The sequence below is a fragment of the Lynx rufus genome, unplaced genomic scaffold, assembly GCF_022079265.1.
Source record: "Lynx rufus isolate CCGP_SWC_20201006 ecotype Redwood Valley unplaced genomic scaffold, mLynRuf1.p SCAF_10, whole genome shotgun sequence".
NCBI classification, from domain to species: domain Eukaryota; kingdom Metazoa; phylum Chordata; class Mammalia; order Carnivora; family Felidae; genus Lynx; species Lynx rufus.
Genome location: NW_025814824.1, coordinates 72,009,430 through 72,032,486, shown reverse-complemented (window position 1 = coordinate 72,032,486; position 23,057 = coordinate 72,009,430). Strand labels below are relative to the sequence as shown.

Here is a 23,057-nt window from a genome sequence, read left to right as displayed (position 1 = left end):
ACTTCTCAGTCTGTAAAATATGCATCTGAATCATCCAAGAATCTTGTTGAAAATGTAGTTTCTGAATCAGTAAGTCTGAAGTGGGACCTGAAATTCTGCCTTTCTAACAAGCTCACAGCTGGTGCTGATGCTGCTGATCAAGGGATCACATTAGGAGGGGCAAGGCTCTGGTGATCCATCCCCACAGCCATCCTCTGTGTACTGGGACTTACCAGGAGTCCAGCCTCTCCGGAACAACATTCTCTTGTTATCTATTCTGTGCCCTCGTTAAACTTGGCGTGACAAAGAATGGTAAAAGACAGAGTAAATACACTGGGATCCAAAGGGCTTTGGTCTGACAGCTTTCATCATTTAAAGAAAATGTTTATTCATTTTGAGAGACAGAAAGAGAGTGCAAGCAGGGGAGGGGCAGAGAGGGGGGAAGGGAGCGAATCCCAAGCAGGCTCCGCACTGTCAGCACAGAGCCTGCCATGGGGCTGAATTTACCAACTGTGAGATCATGACCTGAGCCACAATGAAGAGTCAGACACTTAACTGACTGAGCCACCCAGGTGCCCCCAACTTCCATCATGTTGAGAGAACTCAAGTAACTGTGCTCCTCCTTCAGGCTTGAAGATATGTAAATCATGATGGAAGAACCAGGCAGTGTCCACCACTTAGGTTTTCTGTCTGGAGCTAGTACCACTAATCATTGTTCTAATAGTGTTTGACACACACACACACACACACACACACACACTCACACACTCAGGGTTTCCTAGATGTCCTTCTTGGTGAGTTGTATTTCTTTTAGGCCTGGGTCAGCCATCAGGATGTCATTGGTACTGACTGGACTGAGAAGTAACAGGGACACAACTATATAGTTGCTCTGAAGTCGGGTGTTTGGGAAGAAGATACTAGGAATTGTGCATCACACACCAGAATCAATGAGGAAGGGGTCAGTCGAAATATTGGAGGGAGTTCAGAAATGCCAGTTCTCTTAAAACATTCTTTACCCCTTGGCCACCGATCAGTGATTTTGGATAATGGCCAGATAGATTTAGATTCCATGGGTCATTTGGAGTATCCTTCAAATCAGGAGATAAGATGGGGACCATAATTGTATGTGGAAGAAGCTGGATGGTGCCATGGTTGTACAGTAAGATAATTATGAATTGAATCCTTTAAATATTCATTTAGAGATAGGAGTGAAAAATGAAATTACTTTTTATAATCACTTTTGTTTGCCAAATTGTTCTTCCTTATATATGACTGCATGCTTTTGTACTTTGTAATTGTCAGGAACCGTGAAGGGGTTGAGATTTTTACCTTCCTTTGCAAGCTAGCAAGTTAGCCTGCCACAGTTTCACAGATGATGGCAGAAGACACAGACTCCTTGGTCAGAGAAAAAGGACTTTATTATTTATAGCCCAGCAAGCAGCATGAAGTTCATGTTCACATTGGCTCCCCACCTGCACCCCACCCTAGCCCACAGGGGCAACATAGGGGAGCCCAGGTGAATACTGCACGTGCAGTGCAGTATATCACAGCATAGGAACTCTGAGCTTAGGAAACCCAGCTCCGTGCTGAATGTGGAGACTGCTTGGAATTCTCTCTCTCTCTCTCTCTCTCTCTCTCTCTCTCTCTCTCTCCTCTCTCTCTCTCTCTCTCTCTGCCCCTCCCATGCTCACTCTCTTTCTCAAAATAAATACATAAGAACTTTAAAAAGTTTTTTAAAAGATGGGGCACCTGGGTGGCTCAGTCGGCTAAGCTCGGGTCATGATCTTGCGGTTTGTGGGTTTGGGCCCCGCATCAGGCTGTGTGCTGACAGCCTGGAGCCTGCTTCGGATTCTGTGTCTCCCTCTCTCTGCCCCTCCTCCACTCATGCTCTGTCTCTATCTCAAAAATAAATAAAACAAAACATTAAAAAAATATTTTTTAAGTTTTTAAAAAGAAAATTATGCTATGTGAAATAAGCACATCACAAAAAGACAAAAGCTATATGACTTCACTCATAGAAGACATCTAAAGAGGTCAAATATGTAGACATAAAAAATAGACTTGTGGGTACCAAGGGCTAGGGGGAGATGGCAATGGGGTGTTGTCATTTGGAGGGTATGGAGTTTTAGTTTTCCAAAAATAGTTCTAGAGATCTGTTGCACAATAACGTGAATATAGTTAACACTATGGAACTTAAAAATGACTTAGATGATAAACTTTATGTTTTGTGGTTCTTTTCCATAATTTTTAAAAATGTTAAAACCATTTTTTGCTTGCCAGCTATATAAAAATTGTAGGCCGGATTTGACCAGAGGGTCATACACAGTTTGCCAGCTCCTGTTCTAACCAATAGTACATATTCAGATCTCACAGGCTGTTTCTATCATGCAGTTAGAGCTGTCTTGCAATCCCTATTCCAACCCAGTTTCCTTCACTGCATCTAAATGTCATGTCTCTTAGTCTTCTTTGATCTAGAAAGTCAATCTTTCAGGCTTTCCTTGACTTCCATGACCTGGACACTTTTGAAGATCACAAGCGAATTATTTTGTAGAAGGTCTTCTTTCAATTTGAGTTTTCTGTTTCCTCATGATTAACTCCAGGTATGCATTTCTGTCAGGATACCACAGAACCGATGCAAGGTCCTTCTCAATGGATGATATCAGAAAGAACAAGATAACATCTGTCTCATTATTGTTAATGTTAACTTTGGCCACTTATCTGCCAGGTTTTTATACTGTAAAGTTACCTTTTCCCCTAATAAATAATGTGTGAAGAGAAACTTTTAGGTGTATTCTTTTCTGAAACAAACTTTCACCTATTTGTTTTAGCTTCCATGATTTTTGCCTGAACCAATGATTAATATGATGGTTGCAGAATGGTGACATTCTAATTTTGTCGTTCCAACCACATTTATTTTTAAAAATTTTTAATGTTATTTATTTTTGAGAGAGAGAGAGAGAGAGAGAGAGAGAGAGACCATGAGTGGGAGAGGGGCAGAGAGAGGGACAGAGAGAGAGAGAGGGAGACACAGAATCTGAAGCAGTCAGGCTCCAGGCTCTGAGCTGTGAGCACAGAGTCTGATGCAAGGCTCAAATCTGCAAGCAGTGAGATCATGACCTGAGCCAAAGTGGAACGCTCAACCGACTGAACCACCCAGGTGCCCCCCAACCACATTTACATTCTTACTATAAAGAAGATCTTTCTCTCACTCTTTTTTTAAGTTTATTTATTTATTTTGAGAGAGAGAGGGAGAGAAAGAATCCCGAGCAGGCTCCATGCCGTCAGCACAGAGCCCAAGCCAGGTCTCAATTCCACAAACCTCGAGATCATGACCTGAGTAGAAATCAAGAGTCAGATGCTTAACTGACTGAGCCACCCAGGTGCTCCAACGAAGATCTTTCTTTGCTTCTACATTTATAAACTCATGGAAACTTATTTTATGGGCAATAAAATACGTTAATTCCACTAATGTATTAATCGTTATTGTTAATCATATGGGTGCTAATCTGTCAATTTCATTACTTGTTTTGATGCTCAAATTGTCTTAGAATCAGCCAAGGGAAGCTCCTTTAAGATGGTTCTGTATCCTTTTAACATGTTCCATGTCCTTTTTTGTTCCCATCATATTTTATGTGTTTTCTTACTTACTGGTACCAAAAGGTATTTCAGGTTCATTTTGTATTTTCTCTGTCCCAGTCCCAGCCACAGCCTTCATGCGACAGAAAGGAGCTCTGCCACGGAATTACATCAGACACCAGCCAAGTGGAGAGGAAGGTGGAAAGAGGGACTAAGAGAGGAAACCAAGATGAGAGAGTGACATTCCAAGACAAGTATATTTGTATGTACAAAATAACATTACTAATAGTTGTTTACAGAGATCCCATAAGTGTGATCTTTTCCACGTTTGTTCTTGCCTACAAGAGGAATCCATCTCACTTATATTGGTAGGTAACATGGAACAGTGAAAAGTGCAGGGCTTTGGAGCATGTTAACTCGGATTCAAATCTCAGCCCTCCTACTGACTAGCTCTGTGAGCTTGTCTAACTGTTTTAACCTCTTAGAACTTCAGGTTCTTTAGGCTTCTGAGGAAGATAATAATAATATTTGCTTCTCTGGACTGTTATGAGGATTATAAATACTAGATACTGGGGTGCCTGTGTGGCTCAGTCAGTTGAATATCTGACTCTTGATTTCAGCTCAGGTCAAGATCCCAGGGTTGTGGAAAATAAATTCAAAATGGATGAAAGATCTAAATGTGAGACAGGAAACCATCAAAACCCTAGAGGAGAAAACAGGCCATAACCTCTTTGACCTCAGCTGCAGCAACTTCTTACTCGACACATCTCCAAAGGCAAGGAAAATAAAAACAAAAATGAACTATTGAGATCTCATCAAGATGAAAAGCTTCTGCACAGCAAAGGAAACAATCAACAAAACTAAAAGGCGACCGACAGAATGGGAGAAGATATTTTCAAATGACATATCGGATAAAGGGTTAGTATCCAAAATCTATAAAGAACTTAACAAATAATAAAATAAATAATAAAAACAAATAATCCAGTGAAGAAATGGGCAGAACACATGAATAGACACTTCTCCAAAGAAGACATCCAGATGGCAAACAGATACATGAAAAGATGCTCAACATCGCTCATCATCAGGGAAATACAAATGAAAACCACACTGAGATACCACCTCACTCCAGTCAAAGTGGCCAAAATGAACAACTCAGGAAACAAGAGCTCCTGACGAGGATGTGGAGAAATGGAAACCCTCTTGCACTGTTGGTGGGAATGCAAACTGGTGCAGCCACTCTGGAAAACAGTGTGGAGGTTCCACAAAAAATTAAAAATAGAAGACCAGTGGAATAGAATATAGACTCCAGAATTGGACCCAAAGATTTGTGGCCAACTAATCTTTGACAAAGCAGGAAAGAATATCCAATGGAAAAAAGATAGTCTCTTTAACAAATGGTGCTGGGAGAACTGGACAGCAACATGCATAAGAATGAAACTAGACCACTTTCTTACACCATTCACAAAAATTAACTCAAAATGGACGAAGGACCTGAATGTGAGACAGGAAACCATGAAAACCCTAGAGGAGAAAGCAGGAAAAAAAACCTCTCTGACCTCAGCCGCAGCAATTTCTTACTTGACACATCCCCAAAGGCAAGGGAATTAAAAGCAAAAATGAACTATTGGTATCTCATGAAGATAAAAAGCTTCTGCACTGCAAAGGAAACAATCAACAAAACTAAAAGGCAACTGATGGGATGGGAAAAGATATTTGTAAATGACATATTGGATAAAGGGCTAGTATCCAAAATCTATGAAGAACTCACCAAACTCCACACCTGAAAAACAAATAATCCAGTGAAGAAATGGACAGAAGACATGAAAAGACACTTCTCTAAAGAAGACATCCAGATGGCCAACAGGCACATGAAAAGATGCTCAACGTTGCTCCTCATCAGAGAAATACAAATCAAAACCATACAGAGATATCACCTCACGCCAGTCAGAGTGGCTAAAATGAACAAGTCAGGAGACTACAGATGCTGGAGAGGATGTGGAGAAACAGGAACCCTCTTGCACTGTTGGTGGGAATGCAAACTGGTGCAGCCGCTCTGGAAAACAGTGTGGAGGTTCCTCAAAAAATTAAAAATAGATCTACCCTATGACCCAGCAGTAGCACTGCTAGGAATTTACCCAAGGGACACAGGAGTACTGATGCATAGGGGCACTTGTACCCCAATGTTTATAGCAGCATTCTCAAGAATAGCCAAATTATGGAAAGAGCCTAAATGTCCATCAACTGATGAATGGATAAAGAAGTTGTGGTTTATATATACAGTGGAATACTACTTGGCAATGAGAAAAAATGAAATATGGCCTTTTGTAGCAACATGGATGGAACTGGAGAGTGTTATGCTAAGTGAAATAAGTCATACAGAGAAAGACAGACACCATATGTTTTCACTCTTATGTGGATTCTGAGAAACTTAACAGAAGACCATGGGGGAGGGGAGGGGGGAAAAAGTTACAGAGAGGGAAGGAGGCAAACCATAAGAGACTCTTAAAAACTGAGAATAAACTGAGGGTTGACGGGGAGTGGGAGGGAGGGGAAAGTGTGTGATAGGCTTTGAGGAGGGCACCTGTTGAGGTGAGCACTGGATGTTGTATGGAAACCAATTGGCCAATAAATTTCATATTAAAAAATAAATATAAATAAATAAATAAATAAACAAACAAACAAACAAACAAACATTAGGAGATACAGTAAAAAAAAAAATTTAAAATAGCACTACTAGGAATTTATCCAAAGGATACAGGAGTGCTGATTCATAGGGGCACACATACCCCAATGTTCATAGCAATGCTATCAAAAATAGCCAAATGGGGCACCTGGGTGGCTTGGTTGGTTAAGCGTCTGACTTCGGCTCAGGTCATGATCTCATGGCCCGTGAGTTCGAGCCCCGAGTCCGGCTCTGTGCTGACCGCTCAGAGCCTGCAGCCTGTTTCAGATTCTGTGTCTCCCTCTCTCTCTGACCCTCCCCTGTTTATGCTCTGTCTCTCTCTGTCTCAAAAATAAATAAACGTTAAAAAAAAAAACAATAGCCAAATTATGGAAAGAACCCAAATGTCCATCAACTGATGAATGGATAAAGATGATGTGGTTTTCCCGGTGCTGCAGGGCCCCTCCCGAAGCGGATCACCGAAGGATAAGCAAGCTGAGCCTGCCCCTCCTGCCCCTGTGCACCTTGCCGATCCACCCCAGCTAATATGCCAGATCCCCAGCACCACAAGCCTGGCAATGTGCAAGTAGCCCAGACGGGCCACGCCACCCCACAGTGAATCCCGCCCCTAGGAGAGGTGAAGAGAAGGTACACACCAGTCTGACTGTGGCCCCAGCGGTGGGCTGGGGGCAGACAATATAACAGAAAGTGAATTTAGAATAATAGTCATAAAATTAATCACTGGGCTTGAAAACAGTATAAAGGACAGCAGAGAATCTATTGCTACAGAGATCAAGGGACTAAGGAACAGCCAGGAGGAGCTAAAAAATGCTATTAACGAGCTGCAAAATAAAATGGAGATGACCACGGCTCAGATTGAAGAGGCAGAGGACAGAATAGGTGAACTAGAAGATAAGGTTATGGAATAAGAAGAAGCTGAGAAAAAGAGAGATAAAAAAATCCAGGAGTATGAGGGGAAAATTAGAGAACTAAGTGATGCACTAAAGAGAAATAATCTATGCATAATTGGTATTCCAGAGGAGGAAGAGAGAGGGAAAGGTGCTGAAGGTGTACTTGAAGAAATAAGAGCTGAGAACTTCCCTGATCTGGGGGAAGGAAAAAGGCATTGAAATCCAAGAGGCACAGAGAACTCCCTTCAGACGTCACTTGAATCGATCTTCTGCGTGACATATCATAGTGAAACTGGCAAAATACAAGGATAAAGAAAAAATTCTGAAAGCAGCTAGGGATAAACGTGCTCTAACATATAAATGGAGACCGATAAGACTCGTGACGGATCTCTCTACTGAAACTTGGCAGGCCAGAAAGGAATGACAGGAAATCTTCAATGTGATGAACAGAAAAAAATATGCAGCCAAGAATCCTTTATCCAGCAAGTCTGTCATTTAGAATAGAAGAAGAGATAAAGGTCTTCCCAAACAAAAACTGAAGGAATTTGTCACCACTAAACCAGCCCTACAAGAGATCCTAAGGGGGATCCTGTGAGACAAAGTACCAGAGACATCACTACAAGCATGAAACCTATGGACATCACAATGACTCTAAACCCATATCTTTCTATAATAACACTGAATGTAAATGGAATAAATGTGCCAATCAAAAGACATAGGGTATCAGAATGCATAAAGAAACAAGACCCATCTATTTGCTGTCTACAAGAGACTCATTTTAGACCTGAGGACACCTTTGGATTGAAAGTGAGGGGATGGAGAACTATTTATCATGCTACTGGAAGTCAAAAGAAAGCTGGAGTAGCCATACTTATATCAGACAAACTAGACTTTAAATTAAAGGCTGTAATTGGGGCGACTGGGTGGCTCAGTCAGTTGAGCCACTGACTTTGGCTCAGGTCATGATCTCACAGTTTGTGAGTTCAAGCCCCACATCAGGCTCTATGCTGACCGCTCAGAGCCTGGAGCCTGCTTCAGATACTGTGTCTCCCTCTCTCTCTGCCCCTCCCCCACTCATGCTCTGTCTCTCTCTGTCTCAGAAATAAAACATTAAAAAAATTAATTAATTAATTAATTAATTAATTAAAGGCTGTAGCAAGAGATGAAGAAGGGCATTATATAATAATTACAGGGTCTATCCATCAAGAAGAAGTAACAATTATAAATGTCTATGCACCGAATACGGGAGCCCCCAAATATATAAAACAATTACTCACAAACATAAGCAACCTTATTGATAAGAATGTGGTAATTGCAGGGGACTTGAACACCCCACTCACAGCAATGGATAGATCATCTAGACACATGGTCAATAAAGAAACAAGGTCCCTGAATGATACATTGGATCAGATGGACTTGACAGATATATTTAGAACTCTGCATCCCAAAGCAACAGAATATACTTTCTTCTCGAGTGCACATGGAACATTCTCCAAGATAGATCACATACTGGGTCACAAAACAGCCCTTCATAAGTATACAAGAATTGAGATCATACCATGCATACTTTCAGACCACAATGCTATGAAACTTGAAATCAACCACAGGGAAAAGTCTGGAAAACCTCCAAAAGCATGGAGGTTAAAGAACACCCTACTAAAGAATGAATGGGTCAACCAGGCAATTAGAGAAGAAATTAAAAAATATATGGAAACAAACGAAAATGAAAATACAACAATCCAAACACTTTGGGATGCAGTGAAGGCAGTCCTGAGAGGAAAATATATTGCAATCCAAGCCTATCTCAAGAAACAAGAAAAATCCCAAATACAAAATCTAACAGCACACCTAAAGGAAATAGAAGCAGAACAGCAAAGACACGCCAAACCCAGCAGAAGAAGAGAAATAATAAAGATCAGAGCAGAAATAAACAATATAGAGTCTAAAAGAACTGTAGAGCAGATCAATGAAACCAAGAGTTGGCTTTTTGAAAAAATAAACAAAACTGATAAACCTTTCGTCATGCTTCTCAAAAAGAAAAGGGAGATGACCCAAATAGATAAAATCATGAATGAAAATGGAATTATTACAACCAATCCCTCAGAAACACAAGCAATTATCAGGGAATACTATGAAAAATTATATGCCAACAAACTGGACAACCTGGAAGAAATGGACAAATTCCTAAACACCCACACACTTCCAAAACTCAAACAGGAGGACATAGAAAGCTTGAACAGACCCATAACCAGCGAAGAAATTGAATCAGTTATCAAAAATCTCCCAACAAATAAGAGTCCAGGATCAGATGGCTTCCCTGGGGTATTCTACCAGACATTTAAAGCAGAGATAATACCTATCCTTCTCAAGCTATTCCAAAAAATAGAAAAGGAAGGAAAACTTCCAGACCCATTCTATGAAGCCAGTATTACTTTGATTCCTAAACCAGACAGAGACCCAGTAAAAAAAGAGAACTACAGGCCAATATCCCTGATGAATATGGATGCAAAAATTCTCAATAAGATACTAGCAAATCGAATTCAACAGCGTATAAAAAGAATTATTCACCATGATCAAGTGGGATTCATTCCTGGGATGCAGGGCTGGTTCAACATTCGCAAATCAATCAATGTGATACATCACAGTAATGAAAGAAGAGATAAGAACCATATGATCCTGTCAATCGATGCAGAAAAAGCATTTGACAAAATTTAGCATCCTTTCTTAATAAAAACCCTCGAGAAAGTTGGGGTAGAAGGAACATACTTAAACATCATAAAAGCCATTTATGAAAAGCCCACAACTCATATCATCCTCAATGAGGAAAAACTGAGAGCTTTCCCCCTGAGATCAGGAACACGACAGGGATGTCCACTCTCACCACTGTTGTTTAACATAGTGTTGGAAGTGCTAGCATCAGCAATGAGACAACAAAAGGAAATCAAAGGCATCAAAATTGGCAAAGATGAAGTCAAGCTTTCGCTTTCTGCAGATGACATGATATTATACATGGAAAATCTGATAGACTCCACCAAAAGTCTGCTAGAACTGATACATGAATTTAGCAAAGTCGCAGGATACAAAATCAATGTACAGAAATCAGTTGCATTCTTATAAACTAACAATGAAGCAACAGAAAGACAAATAAAGAAACTGATCCCATTCACAATTGCACCAAGAAGCATAAAATACCTAGGAATAAATCTAACCAAAGATGTAAAAGATCTGTATGCTGAAAACTATAGAAAGCTTATGAGAGAAATTGAAGAAGATATAAAGAAATGGAAAAACATTCCGTGCTCATGGGTTGGAAGAATAAATATTGTTAAAATGTCAATACTACCCAAAGCTATCTACACATTCAATGCAATCCCAATCAAAATTGCACCAGCATTCTTCTTGAAGCTAGAACAAGCAATCCTAAAATTCATATGGAACCACAAAAAGCCCCGAATAGCCAAAGGAATTTTGAAGAAGAAGACCAAAGCAGGAGGCATCACAGTCCCAGACTTTAGCCTCTACTACAAAGCTGTAATCATTAAGACAGCATGGTATTGGCATAAAAAACAGACACATAGACCAATGGAATAGAATAGAAATCCCAGAACTAGACCCACAAAAGTATGGCCAACTAATCTTTGACAAAGCAGGAAAGAATATCCAATGGAAAAAAGTCTCTTTAACAAATGGTGCTGGGAGAACTGGACAGCAACATGCAGAAGAATGAAACTAGACCACTTTCTTACACCATTCACAAAAATTAACTCAAAATGGATAAAGGACTTGAATGTGAGACAGGAAAGCATCAAAACACTAGAGAAGAAAGCAGGAAAAGACCTCCCTGACCTCAGCCACAGCAACTTCTTACTTGACACAACCCCAAAGGCAAGGGAATTAAAAGCAAAAATGAACTATTGGGATCTCATGAAGATGAAAAGCTTCTGCACTGCAAAGGAAACAATCAACAAAACTAAAAGGCAACTGATGGAATGGGAAAAGATATTTGACATTTGGCAAATGACATATCGGACAAAGGGCTAGTATCCAAAATCTATAAAGAGCTCACCAAACTCCACACCCGAAAAACAAATAATCCAGTGAAGAAATGGGCAGAAAATATGAATAGACACTTCTCTAAAGAAGACATCCAGATGGCCAACAGGCACATGAAAAGATGCTCAACGTCGCTCCTCATCAGGAAAATACAAATCAAAACCACACTCAGATATCACCTCATGCCAGTCAGAGTGGCCAAAATGAACAAATCAGGAGACTATAGATGCTGGAGAGGATGTGGAGAAACAAGAACCCTCTTGCATTGTTGGTGGGAATGCAAACTGGTGCAGCCACTCTGGAAAACAGTGTGGAGGTTCCTCAAAAAATTAAAAATAGACCTACCCTATGACCCAGCAGTAGCACTGCTAGGAATTTACCCAAGGGATACAGGAGTACTGATGCATAGGGGCACTTGTACCCCAATGTTTATAGCAGCACTCTCAAGAATAGCCAAATTGTGGAAAAAGCCTAAACGTCCATCAACTGATGAATGGATAAAGAAATTGTGGTTTATATATACAATGGAATACTACTTGGCAATGAGAAAGAATGAAATATGGCCCTTTGTAGCAAGGTGGATGGAACTGGAGAGTGTTATGCTAAGTGAAATAAGCCATACAGAGAAAGACAGATAGCATATGTTTTCACTCTTATGTGGATCCTGAGAAACTTAACAGAAACCCATGGGGGAGGGGAAGGAAAAAAAAAAGAAAAAAAAGAGGTTAGAGTGGGAGAGAGAGCCAAAGCATAAGAGACTCTTAAAAACTGAGAACAAACTGAGGGTTGATGGGGGGTGGGAGGGAGGGGAGGGTAGGTGATGGGCATTGAAGAGGGCATCTTTTGGGATGAGCACTGGGTGTTGTATGGAAAGTAATTTGACAATAAATTTCATATAATAAAAAATAAAAAAAAAGATGTGGTTTATATATACAATGGAATACTACTCGGCAATGAGAAGGAATGAACTCTTGCCATTTGCAACAATGTATATGGAACTGGAGGGTATTATTTCTAAGTGAAATGTCAGAGAAAAGACAGATATCCTATGTTTTACTCATATGTGGAATTTGAGAAACTTAACAGAAGACCGTAGGGGAAGGAAAGGGGAAGAAATAGTTTCAAACAGAGAGGCAAACTATAAGAGACTCTTAAATACAGAGAACAAGCTGGGGGCTAACTTTGGCGGGGGGTGATAGGCATTGAAGAGGGCACTTGTTGGGATGAGCACTGGGTGTTTATTGTATGTAAGTGATGAATCGTGGAAATCTACTCCTGAAGCCAAGAGCACACTGTTTATGCTGTATGTTAGCTAACTTGAAAATAAATTATATTAAAAAAAAAAAGATCCCAGGGTTGTGTGATTGAACCCCACGTTGGGCTCCCCACTGAGTGTGGAGTCTGCTTACGATTCTTTGTCTCTCTGCCCCTCTCCTCCTCTTGTGCTCTCAACCTATCTCTTTCTCTGAAATATTTTTTTTTTAATTTAAAAAGAAGAAAGAAATACTAGATACCAAAGGCTCCTAGTTGGTGCTGCACCAGCCACACGTCATAGTTCTGTGTGGGATGAGGCATAATTGTTATCTCTCCAAACATAGTGTCTAATGTTTATTAAGGGATTCTTTCACTTATGAGACTAATATTACTATCCAGTTTTCTAATAATTTCACAAACCTTATCTCACTGGACCAATGCAATGGAAGTTGTAGAAAAGAAAGGGAAGACAGGTCTGTCTGTTTTTAAAGTGCATTGCCATAGAAAGCCATCAAGTAATTTCCACGAAACAGATAACGACTTTTGCTTTTTATGCTCTACACATCTGTATTATCTGAATTATTTGCCCAGATACATACTCTTATTATTTGTGTGATTGTATTGTTTTAAGTGGAGTGTTCCCTCAGCTCGCTAGATCAGAGCTCTTTGAAACCTAACTTCAGAGCACTGAATTGAGTAAGATTTTGTCCTAAAGCAAAGTAAGGGAAAATCTTCCTTAATCCTTTAAGACATATTCTAACTAACTCTGTGTGATGATGTAACAGCCTTGATTGAGCTTAATCGTCATGACACTCACTTCATTCATAAGCCTGAGCCACAATGACTGACTGAGAAAGAGATTCTGGTTGGCCCAGAGTGGTCACATCTTACCCATACCTTCCATTTAATGTCAAGAAAGTAAGTGTTCAAGGCAGACTTTGTTCCTGGCACTTTCTTTCTATAACTCTTTGCTTTACAAAGACTTTTCATACCTGTGATTTTATCAGCTTTTCCAATATTCAATATCAGAGAGTGTCTTTCTCATTTTTGAACTCTGATGTACCTTACCTGAAACATGCTTTGTTCACAATAGGTACTCAAGAAGTAATTTTTTTTTTAATTTGAGTATAGTTGACATACTGTGTTACATTGGTTTCATGTGTACAACTTAGTGATTTGACACACTTATACATTATGCTGTGTTCACTACAGGTATAGCTACCTCTGTCCCATTACATCACTATTACAATATGATTGACTGTATTCCTTATGCTGTGCTTTTTATTCCCATGACTTATTCATTCCATAACTGGAGGCTTATATCTCCCACTCTCCTTCACCCATTTTGCCCAATCCTCGCCTCCCTCCCTTCTAGCAACCATTGATTTGTTCTCTGTATTTATAGTTCTGATTCTGCTTTTTGTTTGTTTATTCAATTTTTTTTTTCAACGTTTATTTATTTTTGGGACAGAGAGAGACAGAGCATGAACGGGGAGGGGCAGAGAGAGAGGGAGACACAGAATCAGAAACAGGCTCCAGGCTCTGAGCCATCAGCCCAGAGCCTGACGCGGGGCTCGAACTCCCGGACCGCGAGATCGTGACCTGGCTGAAGTCGGACGCTTAACCGACTGCGCCACCCAGGCGCCCCTATTCAATTTTTTTAGATTCCATTTGTGAGTGGAAGGAATCATATGGTATTTGTCTTTCTCGGTCTGACTTATTTCACTTAGCATAATACCCTCTAGGTCTATCCTTGCTGTCTCAAATGACACAATCACATCCCTTTTTATGGCTGTGTAATATTCTGGTGTGTGTGTGTGTGTGTGTGTGTGTGTGTGTGTGCGCGCGCGCGCGCATGTGTGCTGTTTTCCTTGTACATTCATCTATTGATGTACACTTAGGTTGCTTTTATGTCTTGGTTATAAATAATGCTGCAGTAATGTAGGGGTGCATCTGTCCTTTCAAGTTTGTGTTTTTATTTTCATTAATGCCCAATAGTGGAATCATTGGATCATATAATATTGCTATTTTTAATTTTTTGAGGAACCTCCATACTGTTTTCCACAGTGGCTGCACCAGTTTACATTCTTACCAACAGTGCATGAGGGTTCCTTTTTCTCCACGTCCTCATCAACACTTGTTGTTTCTTGTTTTTTTTTTTCCTTGTCTTTTATTTTATCCATTCTAAAAGGTGTCAATAAGTATTTTTTAATGGCTTAAAAAAAAACAAGATAGAGAAGAGGGGAGGGAAATGAAGATGTTTTGGAGGCTTGCCACTTGCCGGTACTTTATATCCCATGTCACAACCTTTTCAACAATCTTGTTTAATAATGTAGTGAGCACTGCAGATATTTCCCCAAAATCTAGTCCATGCATGCCGGATAAGCTTTGGAAATTCTCACCCCACAGGCAGAAGGGGCTTCTTGACCAATAGTCATGATTGTCCTCTCTTTATCTAGAAGAAAGATAGCCTTGATAAATTCTCACAACAGCAGCATGGTGGTACAGGCTTATCTTGTTCCATTCCCCAGATGTAGGGCTGCATTCAGTGGTTCCAGAAACCAAAATCACAATGCTTGAAAACCTTTTTATTTATTTATTTTTTTCATATAACAAGGAGTCCAAAGTAGAAAGTCCAGAGCTTCTGCAACTGCTCAGGAAAACAGACACCTTTTCTCTTCTTCTACTGCTGTCTGTAGTGAAAGTCTTTCTTCCATAGTCACAAAGTGTTTGTTGTACCACTGGGCAGTATCTCCACATCCCAAGCAGGAAGAAAGACCAAGGACAAAAGATGCATATCTGGGGGCACCTGGCTGGCTCAGCTGGTAGAGCATGTGACTCGTGATCTCAGGGTTGTGAGTTCAAGCCCCACATTGGGCTTAGAGCTTACTTAAAAAAAAAATCATGTCTATTAAGTTTGTCCCTTTTCATCTTAATCAGGAAAACAATAACTTTCCTAAAAGCCCTACCCATTAGGTATTAGAGTTCTGTTTCTATCTTACTGACTAGAACTGTGTCAAAACCCCAGCTGCAGGGGAATCTGGAAAGCAGAGTTCTTTAACTGGGCACACTGCTACCCTGAACAAAATTAGGATATGTTTGTAGGAAAAATGAGGGGTAAGTGGATATTGGACAGGCAATACCAAGCATGAAATATTTTTCTAAGTGTTTATATCTGGCTCTTTGCCATTAATTGTACATGCTTGCCACTTTGGTTACTTTGCAATGTTTCCGTTGGATAATAGAGAAAACCATAAACTCTCTGCATCCCAAATCAGAAAGGATATGTTGCAATTGGATGTCACCACATGGGCCAAATATTTTAGAGGAAAAAGAGGGACATAGGTTGTCTTGTGTCTGTGGAGCTGGACTGTGGCAAAAGCTTTCTGTCACCCTGCTAAGAAGAGAGGTATCCTAATTTCTTCACTGTTCATATTTGATTTTGGACCTCAGGGCCAGAGGGTTGAGTTCTTCATACTCATCATAATTTACGGTGTATCATCATCACTGGTCTGTCCAAAATTCTCTCTCTCTCACTAATTTATGTACTTAAAAAAAGGCCCGTCCTCTACTCTTCTCCTCCTACTATAGACAATTAGAGTGGTGTGTTTAATGTATAGTTGTCTTTTTTTGTAAATGTTCTTGCATAATGCATATTGGAGGTTATACTTGTATTTATTTTTTTATTTTTTTAAGATTTTGTTTTTAAGTAATCTCCACACTCAATATGGGACTCAAATTCATAACCCCAAGATCAAGAGTTGCATGTTCCATAGACTGAGCCAACCAAGCACCCCTCTGGGCATATACTTTTAATTTGTAGAAAAGATATTGAGTTATATGCCCCACTATGTTGGGGCATATGATGTTCTTTTCTTAGGCAGCATTGGGTTTTTAGGATCCATCCAAGTTGCTTTATGTACATCTAACCCAGTGCTTCTGATTGCTGCATTATACCTCACAGTGTGCATCCATCTACTTTTCATACATACATTTTGTTATGAGCTGAACTGTGTTCCCCCAAAATTCATATATTGAAGCCCAACCCCAGTACCTGAGAATAAATCGTATTTGGAGATAGAAACTTTAAAGAGTTAATTCAAGTTCAATGAAGTCATAAATGAGTGAGCTTTAATCTACATGATTGTATTTGGAGACAGGACCTTCAAAGAGATGAGTAAATTCAACTGAGACTCTTAGGTGGGGCTCTACTCCAATATGACCTGTGTTCTTAAAGAAGAGAGACACAGCAGGGATGTGTGTACACAGAGAAAAACTATGTGAGGACACAGAAAGAAGGTGGCCATCAGCAAGCCACGAAGCATGGGCTCAGGAGAAACCAAACTTGCCAACACTTTGATCTTGGACTTTCAGCCTCCATAACCATGAAAAACTAAATTTCTGTTGTTTGAGCCACCCAACCTATGGTATTTTGTTATGGCAGTTCTAGAAATCCAACATACTTTCTCAGAGACACCCAGATTTCTTTCAATTCTTCTGTTGAAAGCCTTCGAAGCCAACAAACAAGGTTTCCTACAAAACTGACAATACTGTACCGCTAACGTCTGATTATTACTTAATGCCATTTTATGTTGAAAACTGAGAAGTCTTTCTCTTGGAGTTCTGAATCTTTCAGTGCCTTGTTAATTGAAAGCCTGGCAAAAGGAAAAGAGGAATCCTATCCCTGATGACATATGATAGGTTTAGGTTAACCCAGGCCCAAGCTTTTCAGTCTTTAATTGGCCAGAGATTGGTTTAGAGACATTTCAGTCAATGAGAGGTAGAGGGCTCTGGCTAGGAATTTTGTGACATGGTATTTTTCTTTCCTTTAGGTTAGTGGAGCTGCTGCAGCCATTCTGTTACCATAAGGAAAGCAAGCTTTAGGATTATGCTGATGCCACATAAAGCTGTAGGTAAGGATGAAATATGCCAGGTCTTGATTCAGACCAACCCTGAAGCCCATTCTACTTCTGCACTTTTCAGTCGCATGAGCCATATTTTTTAAGCCAATGTGAGTCCTCTGTAACTTGGAAGAAAAAATATTCTAAATGATACTACAGGTAGGTACAAGGGTACAAAGGTGAATAAAATCAGATCTCAGCCATTTGTGGGCATAAATTCATTTGCACTGATCAGTTTGGCAAAAAGTGAATACAACAATAACACCAGTCCTGATTATTGGCTTTAGGTAACAGAAGCTCACATACATTGATGGTAGGAATGTAAATTGCTGGGGCATCTTGGTGGCGACTCTTGATTTTGGCTGAGGTCATGATCTCACAGTCATGAGATCAAAGTCTCATGATCTCACAGTCATGCAGATCAGCCCGAGTTGGGCTCTGCACTGAGGGCATGGGGCCTGCTTGGGATTTTCTCTCTCCTGGCTCTCTGCCCCTCCCCCAAGCTCATGCGCACATGCTCTCTCAAAAATAAATAAATAAACATTTTTTTTTTAAGAGAGGAATGGAAATTGCTATTTATTTTTGGAAAGCAAGGTTATTAGGCTTAACCTTTTGAAATTGTGATTTCTTTAGGTCACAGTGGTTGAGTATCAATAGTTTCATGTGATTCAACTCAATATATTAAAAACACATATTCTTTGGAGTGCCTGGGTGGCTCAGTTGGTTGAGCTTCTGACTTCACCTCAGGTCATGATCTCATGGTTCATGAGTTCGAGCCCCGCGTCTGGCTGTGTGCTGACAGCTCAGAGCCTGGAGCCTGCTTCAGATTCTGTCTCCCTCTCTCTCTGACCCTCCTCTGCTTGTGCTCTCTCTCTCAAAAATAAATAAAAACATTTTTAAAAAATTTAAAAACACATATTCTTTGACCTAACAATCTCAGTTTTGGGAAACCAGCCTATAAGAATAAAATCATTATAAAGCTCTTCCTAGATAGGCATTTATTGCAACACTGTTGATAGTGACAAAGCAAAGCAAGATTAGAAACCATCTCAAAAAAAAAAAATCTCAACATTGAGGAATAAAGTATCATACACCCAAAGTATGAAATATTATCTAAGAACTATTTCAGTAATGAGTTATATCTGTATCTCTTTACTTGGAGACAGGTCCCTGATGTTAAATCAGAAAAAAAAGAAAAAAAGATGCAGAAGGAAAAAAAAGAAAAAGGAAAAAAGATACAGAGTACCATGTTGACAATGATCCCAGTGATGTCAAAACAGGGGAAAAAGTCTTCTCTATGTATATGCCTGCCTGGCTACAGAGAAGGGAGTGAAAGGTAAATACTGCACTGGTAACATGAGTTAGCTTAGTGAGAGGGTAATGGAGGAAATTAAGGGGTAGTTTTAAAATTCCTTAAACATCTTTGCATTGTTTCACTATTTACATGACATGGCTGGCAAGAATTGGGCTAGAAGATGGGGATACATGATTGAATCAGACACAATGTGGGGCTCCTGGGACTGACGTAGGGTCAACGGGGAAGTCCAGAGATTTTGTTACTGGGAGCTAGGTTTATTGCGTTTACCACACACCTGTGTGGTAATCTCTAAGCACTTGAGCTTTATGAACTCATTTTGTTCTTTAAAAAGACACGTAAGGGGTGCGTGGGTGGCTCCATCTGTTGAGCTCTGGACCCTTGATTTCCCCTTAGGTAAGATCCCAGGATCACGTGATCCAGCCCCTGCTCAGCACGGAGCCTGCTTGGGATCCTTTCCCCCACTGGTGAGCTCTCTCTCTAGAAGAAAAAAGAAACGGGGCAGAGAAGATATTTAATGTTCATAAAGCACTATTTTTCTTTTAATGTCTTATTTATTTTTTTAAACACCCAACATGGGGCTGGAACTCAGACCCAAGATCAAGAGTCGCAGGCTTTGCGGGGTGGGCAGCTAGGGGGAGCCCCCATAAAGCACTGTCTTATCCCCATTTTGCAGAGGGGTGAATTTAGGCAGGAAGAGGCTGAGGAACTCCCTCAAAGCTGCACCACTAGGAAAAGGGAGACACACCAGCTTCGAATCAGGGTAGCCCAAACCAGCACTTTGGCTTTGTGTACATTCCCTCCCTTAGACCACCTCTCCTCTCCTCCCCGAGTCCCAGAAAGGCCCTGTGAAGGGCTAGATGTTCTGACTCGGAGGTCGCCTCAGTGAAGAGCACTCACTCCTGCCTGGGGGAATCTGACCACAGCTCACAGACGTTGGGACCTTTGTATCGACTTGTGAAAGGTAAACAGGTGTTCATTAGGGAGACTTGGGGACTGGACACGGGGTGGAGGTGTGGACACCAGGCAAGCTGTGATCTGAGGAGGATCCTGCGGATCGAAAGCAGCACTGGGCCAGACCTGGGCTGCGGCCGCCGGGGGACCCTGCGTTTGGCTCTTTCCTTCCTGAACGGTGGACGCCAAGGCTCGTTCTTCTAAGCGGAGTCTTTCCACCGGATTGCCACTTAGGACGCTAGTGGAAGCACAGTTCCACCTGGGCAGGGCTCCAATAGAGGCCATCATCACACACACACTTGTGGGTAATCCTGGCTTTCCCTTCCGAAGCCCTCTGCGGGCCCGGGCTCCACCACTCTTGCAGGAGCAGCTCCGCCCCTGCGGGAAGCCCCACCCTCTCCCGGGACCCGCCTGGATTTAAGGTGGAAGGTCCGCTGCACAACCTCAAACACGTTCTGTGTCTAGCTAGTGGAGCCCGCGTATTCTCGTAAGTAAACATCCTCACCGTTTTTTCCTGCTGATTTTCTAGAATTCCCTATTGTGGAGCGTTTGCGCGTTGCTCTCCCTCACCTCTTGCTGCATAACCTCTGAGTCTTGGGCTAGGAGGAAACTAGAAAGCCAGATGTCCGGATCGGTTCCTCCCAGTCCCAGCACGTTCTTGGAGAAATCAGAGACCTACTGGAGGGAAGGGCACGGCCTGTCTGCATTCCGGGTTCTCAGCATAGCTGCCCAACCCCGGCGGCGGCTGGCCAAGTAACTTGCGGAACCGCGGAACTGGGACAAGTGTGGAAGGACAATTAAGATAGGGGTCGGAATTCGGTTAGTGGGCACGGGTGTGTGCAGGCCGACGAGGTGGGAAGCTAGGAGCAAGCGCGCCTGCGGACATCTCCCTCTGGTGGGTGGGACTCCGTGAACTCTGCGGCCTCTTCGGCTACGCTCTTTCCGGGGTAGGGGGGCTTCTGGACTGGCAGCGAGTTCAGAAATCGCTCTCAGCTGCCTTTTTGGGAAAAGAAGTAGAAGAGCAGGACTACGGATCCGCCCGCCGGGATCGCTCCCCTGGCAATGCAGAAATGTCCAGGGCCCTGCTGTTACCCTAAACTGGGGTCGCCTCTTGGTGGGTGTTCAGTGAAAAGACACAACCGAGCCAAAGAATAGGAAAAGTAGGGGGTATAGCTCAGGGGTAGAGCATTTGACTGCAAAGAATAGGAAAAGGAAGGATTTTATTTGCGAGTAAAGGAGAACACCAGGGATGTTTCCCAAAGTAGTGTCTCCCCGAACAAGAAAAGTGAGGAGGTTTTAAGCTAATGATACATGCATATTCATGAAGGGGCTCTGCAAAGGCAAATTCATTAGGAATTGGGGCAAAGGTCAACCTGAGTCGACGGAGTCCAGGTCCTAGTTGATTGAAGTCTTGAGGGTCAGCAAGGGTGGGCATCGTCAGTTCTCTGGCTCCAATTAACCCGGAATTTGAGTGCTCAAAGGGTTTCAATCTAGCAAAGAACAGCCCAACCATGTGCATGAGGTCAGTCTTTGCTTTTGAAACAGCGCTGGGAGCTTTGGCATTGATTTATTGTCTCTGATAAGGTTAGGCTATTCGCTGGCTCGGCAAAGACGATTTGTTTCCGTAAAATCCTTAACTTCTGAGGTTTTTGCATTCCTTTGTAATTCTAACACCTCCTAGGAAATTCTGAAGGAGGTGCACTTGGGTAAGTAGTGTCAGGAGGGCCTAAAATGACTTCTGTGTCGGCAAAGCTCTATTTCAGCTTTTTATATCCGTCAACCCCTCTTTCTGCTTACATTGCTGGGGGACAGGCCTGTCAGCTTGCAGTACACACGTGAGGAAGGAGAGGCTCCCACATGATGTGGGGTAGATCGGTCCAAGCAAAATGTCCTGATTCCAAAGCTCAGGGCAGCCTGGATCATCTCTCTTGGTTCCCTGTGAAGGCAAGTTTAAACCCTGGATTTCCCTTTTGGTGCCAGAGTAAATTCACCACTGAGCAGAGCAGCAGCGCCATGCCGTGGTGTTCAGCAGGATGAGACTGTTTGCCTTAGAACGTTGCTTTATCCGGCTGAAAGATGTGAGTGTTCCTCCCTTCGGTTCTTTGTGTTTGACACTCTTTCTCAGGATTCGCTCTATGTGAGGTGAGAAACAGAATATTTGCACATGAGGTGGCTGTTGAGTGTCCTGGTGAAACCCTAGCGGTAGCTGAGAAGAATTTCTGTGTTGGTTTACATTTTCCCTTGCCTTGGAGAGTTCTGAGGAAGCCTCAGTTTCCTCATTGGTACTGGCAGTGACAATGCCTATCTAATAGGGAACTTAGGAGGATAAAATGAGATAATGCATTTGAAGTGTTTTGCACAGCAATAGAAATATAATAAATAATAAATGTGGTTGGTATTAAATGATAATGAAGAGAAGTAGATGATGAGTAGACCCTCCTGACTGTCTTCATTGCAATGGCTAGGAAGTCTTAATAATCCAGTCACTTCGTGGTAGCTGACTACATCTTTACTGTGTTCCAGGAACTTCAGGATGGTTTATGCTAAGAGCTGGACCCTGAAGAAGCACTTTGAAGGCAGCCCCACTCATGGTAACTTTGAGTTGAAAACAGTTGAACTCCCACCCTTAAACAATGGAGGTAAGTCCTAAGATTTGAGTTGGAAAAGACTGTATCAGTTAGCCTTTGCTTTATAACAAAAGTACCTCAAAGTTTAGTGATGTCAAACAACAATCATTATTTGCTCACAATTCTGTGAGTTGGCAATTTGGGCTGGGTTAAGTTGGTGGTAACTCTTCACGTCTCATCTGGGCTGACTGTTTAATGTAGGATGGGCCCTCCTCATATGTCTGGTGGTTAGCAAGCTTTCTGCTGAGGTGTGTGTCTCAGTTCTTTTAGTAGGCTGACTTGAGCTCTTTGTTTTCACAATGGCCTCATTGATCTAGAACAGTAGGAGTTGGCAGGCTCCAATGTGCAAGTACTTTCATGCCTCAAGTTATATCATGTTTGCTAATATGCAAAGCAAGTCACATTAGCCAAGTCCAGATTCAAGGATTGAGAAATAGACTTCTTGTTGGGAGGAGTGGCAAAGAGGCCCCACACAAAGAGATGGGAGGCATTTGTGACAATTTTGCAATCTGCCACAGAGACTTTTTCAGGGTGTTCTTGTGTGAAGCCTTCATGTCATGTGGGATCCCTCTGATTTCCTGAATAATTGAAACTCACGGTTGGGTACATTGTTCATGACTTTGACCAGACTCTGGGGAGGATTTCCTCTCTGTCCTGGCAAGCCTGATGATGGGGTAAGCAAGTGGGGAAAGCAATACCTAGCAGCTGTGTGCAAAGCTCAGATTATCCTATACACAGACAGGAGGGATAAACCCTCTTCCTTCATTGAAGAGTCTCCCGTCCCCTTAGGGAAAGTGAAAGGACAAGGTAAACCTAAAGAAATCT

At 41.7% G+C, this 23,057-nt stretch overlaps 1 protein-coding gene and 1 non-coding gene across 4 annotated transcripts in view; both read left to right on the top strand.

The window, feature by feature from the left end:
• Window positions 1-15,242: 15,242 nt before the first annotated feature.
• Window positions 15,243-15,315, top strand: TRNAT-CGU (transfer RNA threonine (anticodon CGU)). The gene has a single exon. It is a non-coding gene; the product is annotated as a tRNA-Thr (tRNA).
• A 3,193-nt stretch (window positions 15,316-18,508) lies between these two features.
• The window catches only part of PTGR1 (prostaglandin reductase 1), a 28,064-nt gene continuing 23,515 nt past the window's right edge, over window positions 18,509-23,057 (top strand). The window contains exons 1-4 of one of the 3 annotated variants that reach the window (XM_047067696.1): window positions 18,509-18,672; window positions 19,048-19,118; window positions 19,461-19,615; window positions 19,936-22,244. In XM_047067696.1, coding sequence (XP_046923652.1) covers window positions 22,139-22,244 — 106 coding nt within the window. In that variant the 5' untranslated portion in view covers window positions 18,509-18,672; window positions 19,048-19,118; window positions 19,461-19,615; window positions 19,936-22,138. Of the gene's footprint in view, window positions 18,673-19,047; window positions 19,119-19,460; window positions 19,616-19,903; window positions 22,245-23,057 lie in introns of those variants that run through there. The other 2 variants (XM_047067704.1, XM_047067711.1) reach the window with 2 other exon arrangements.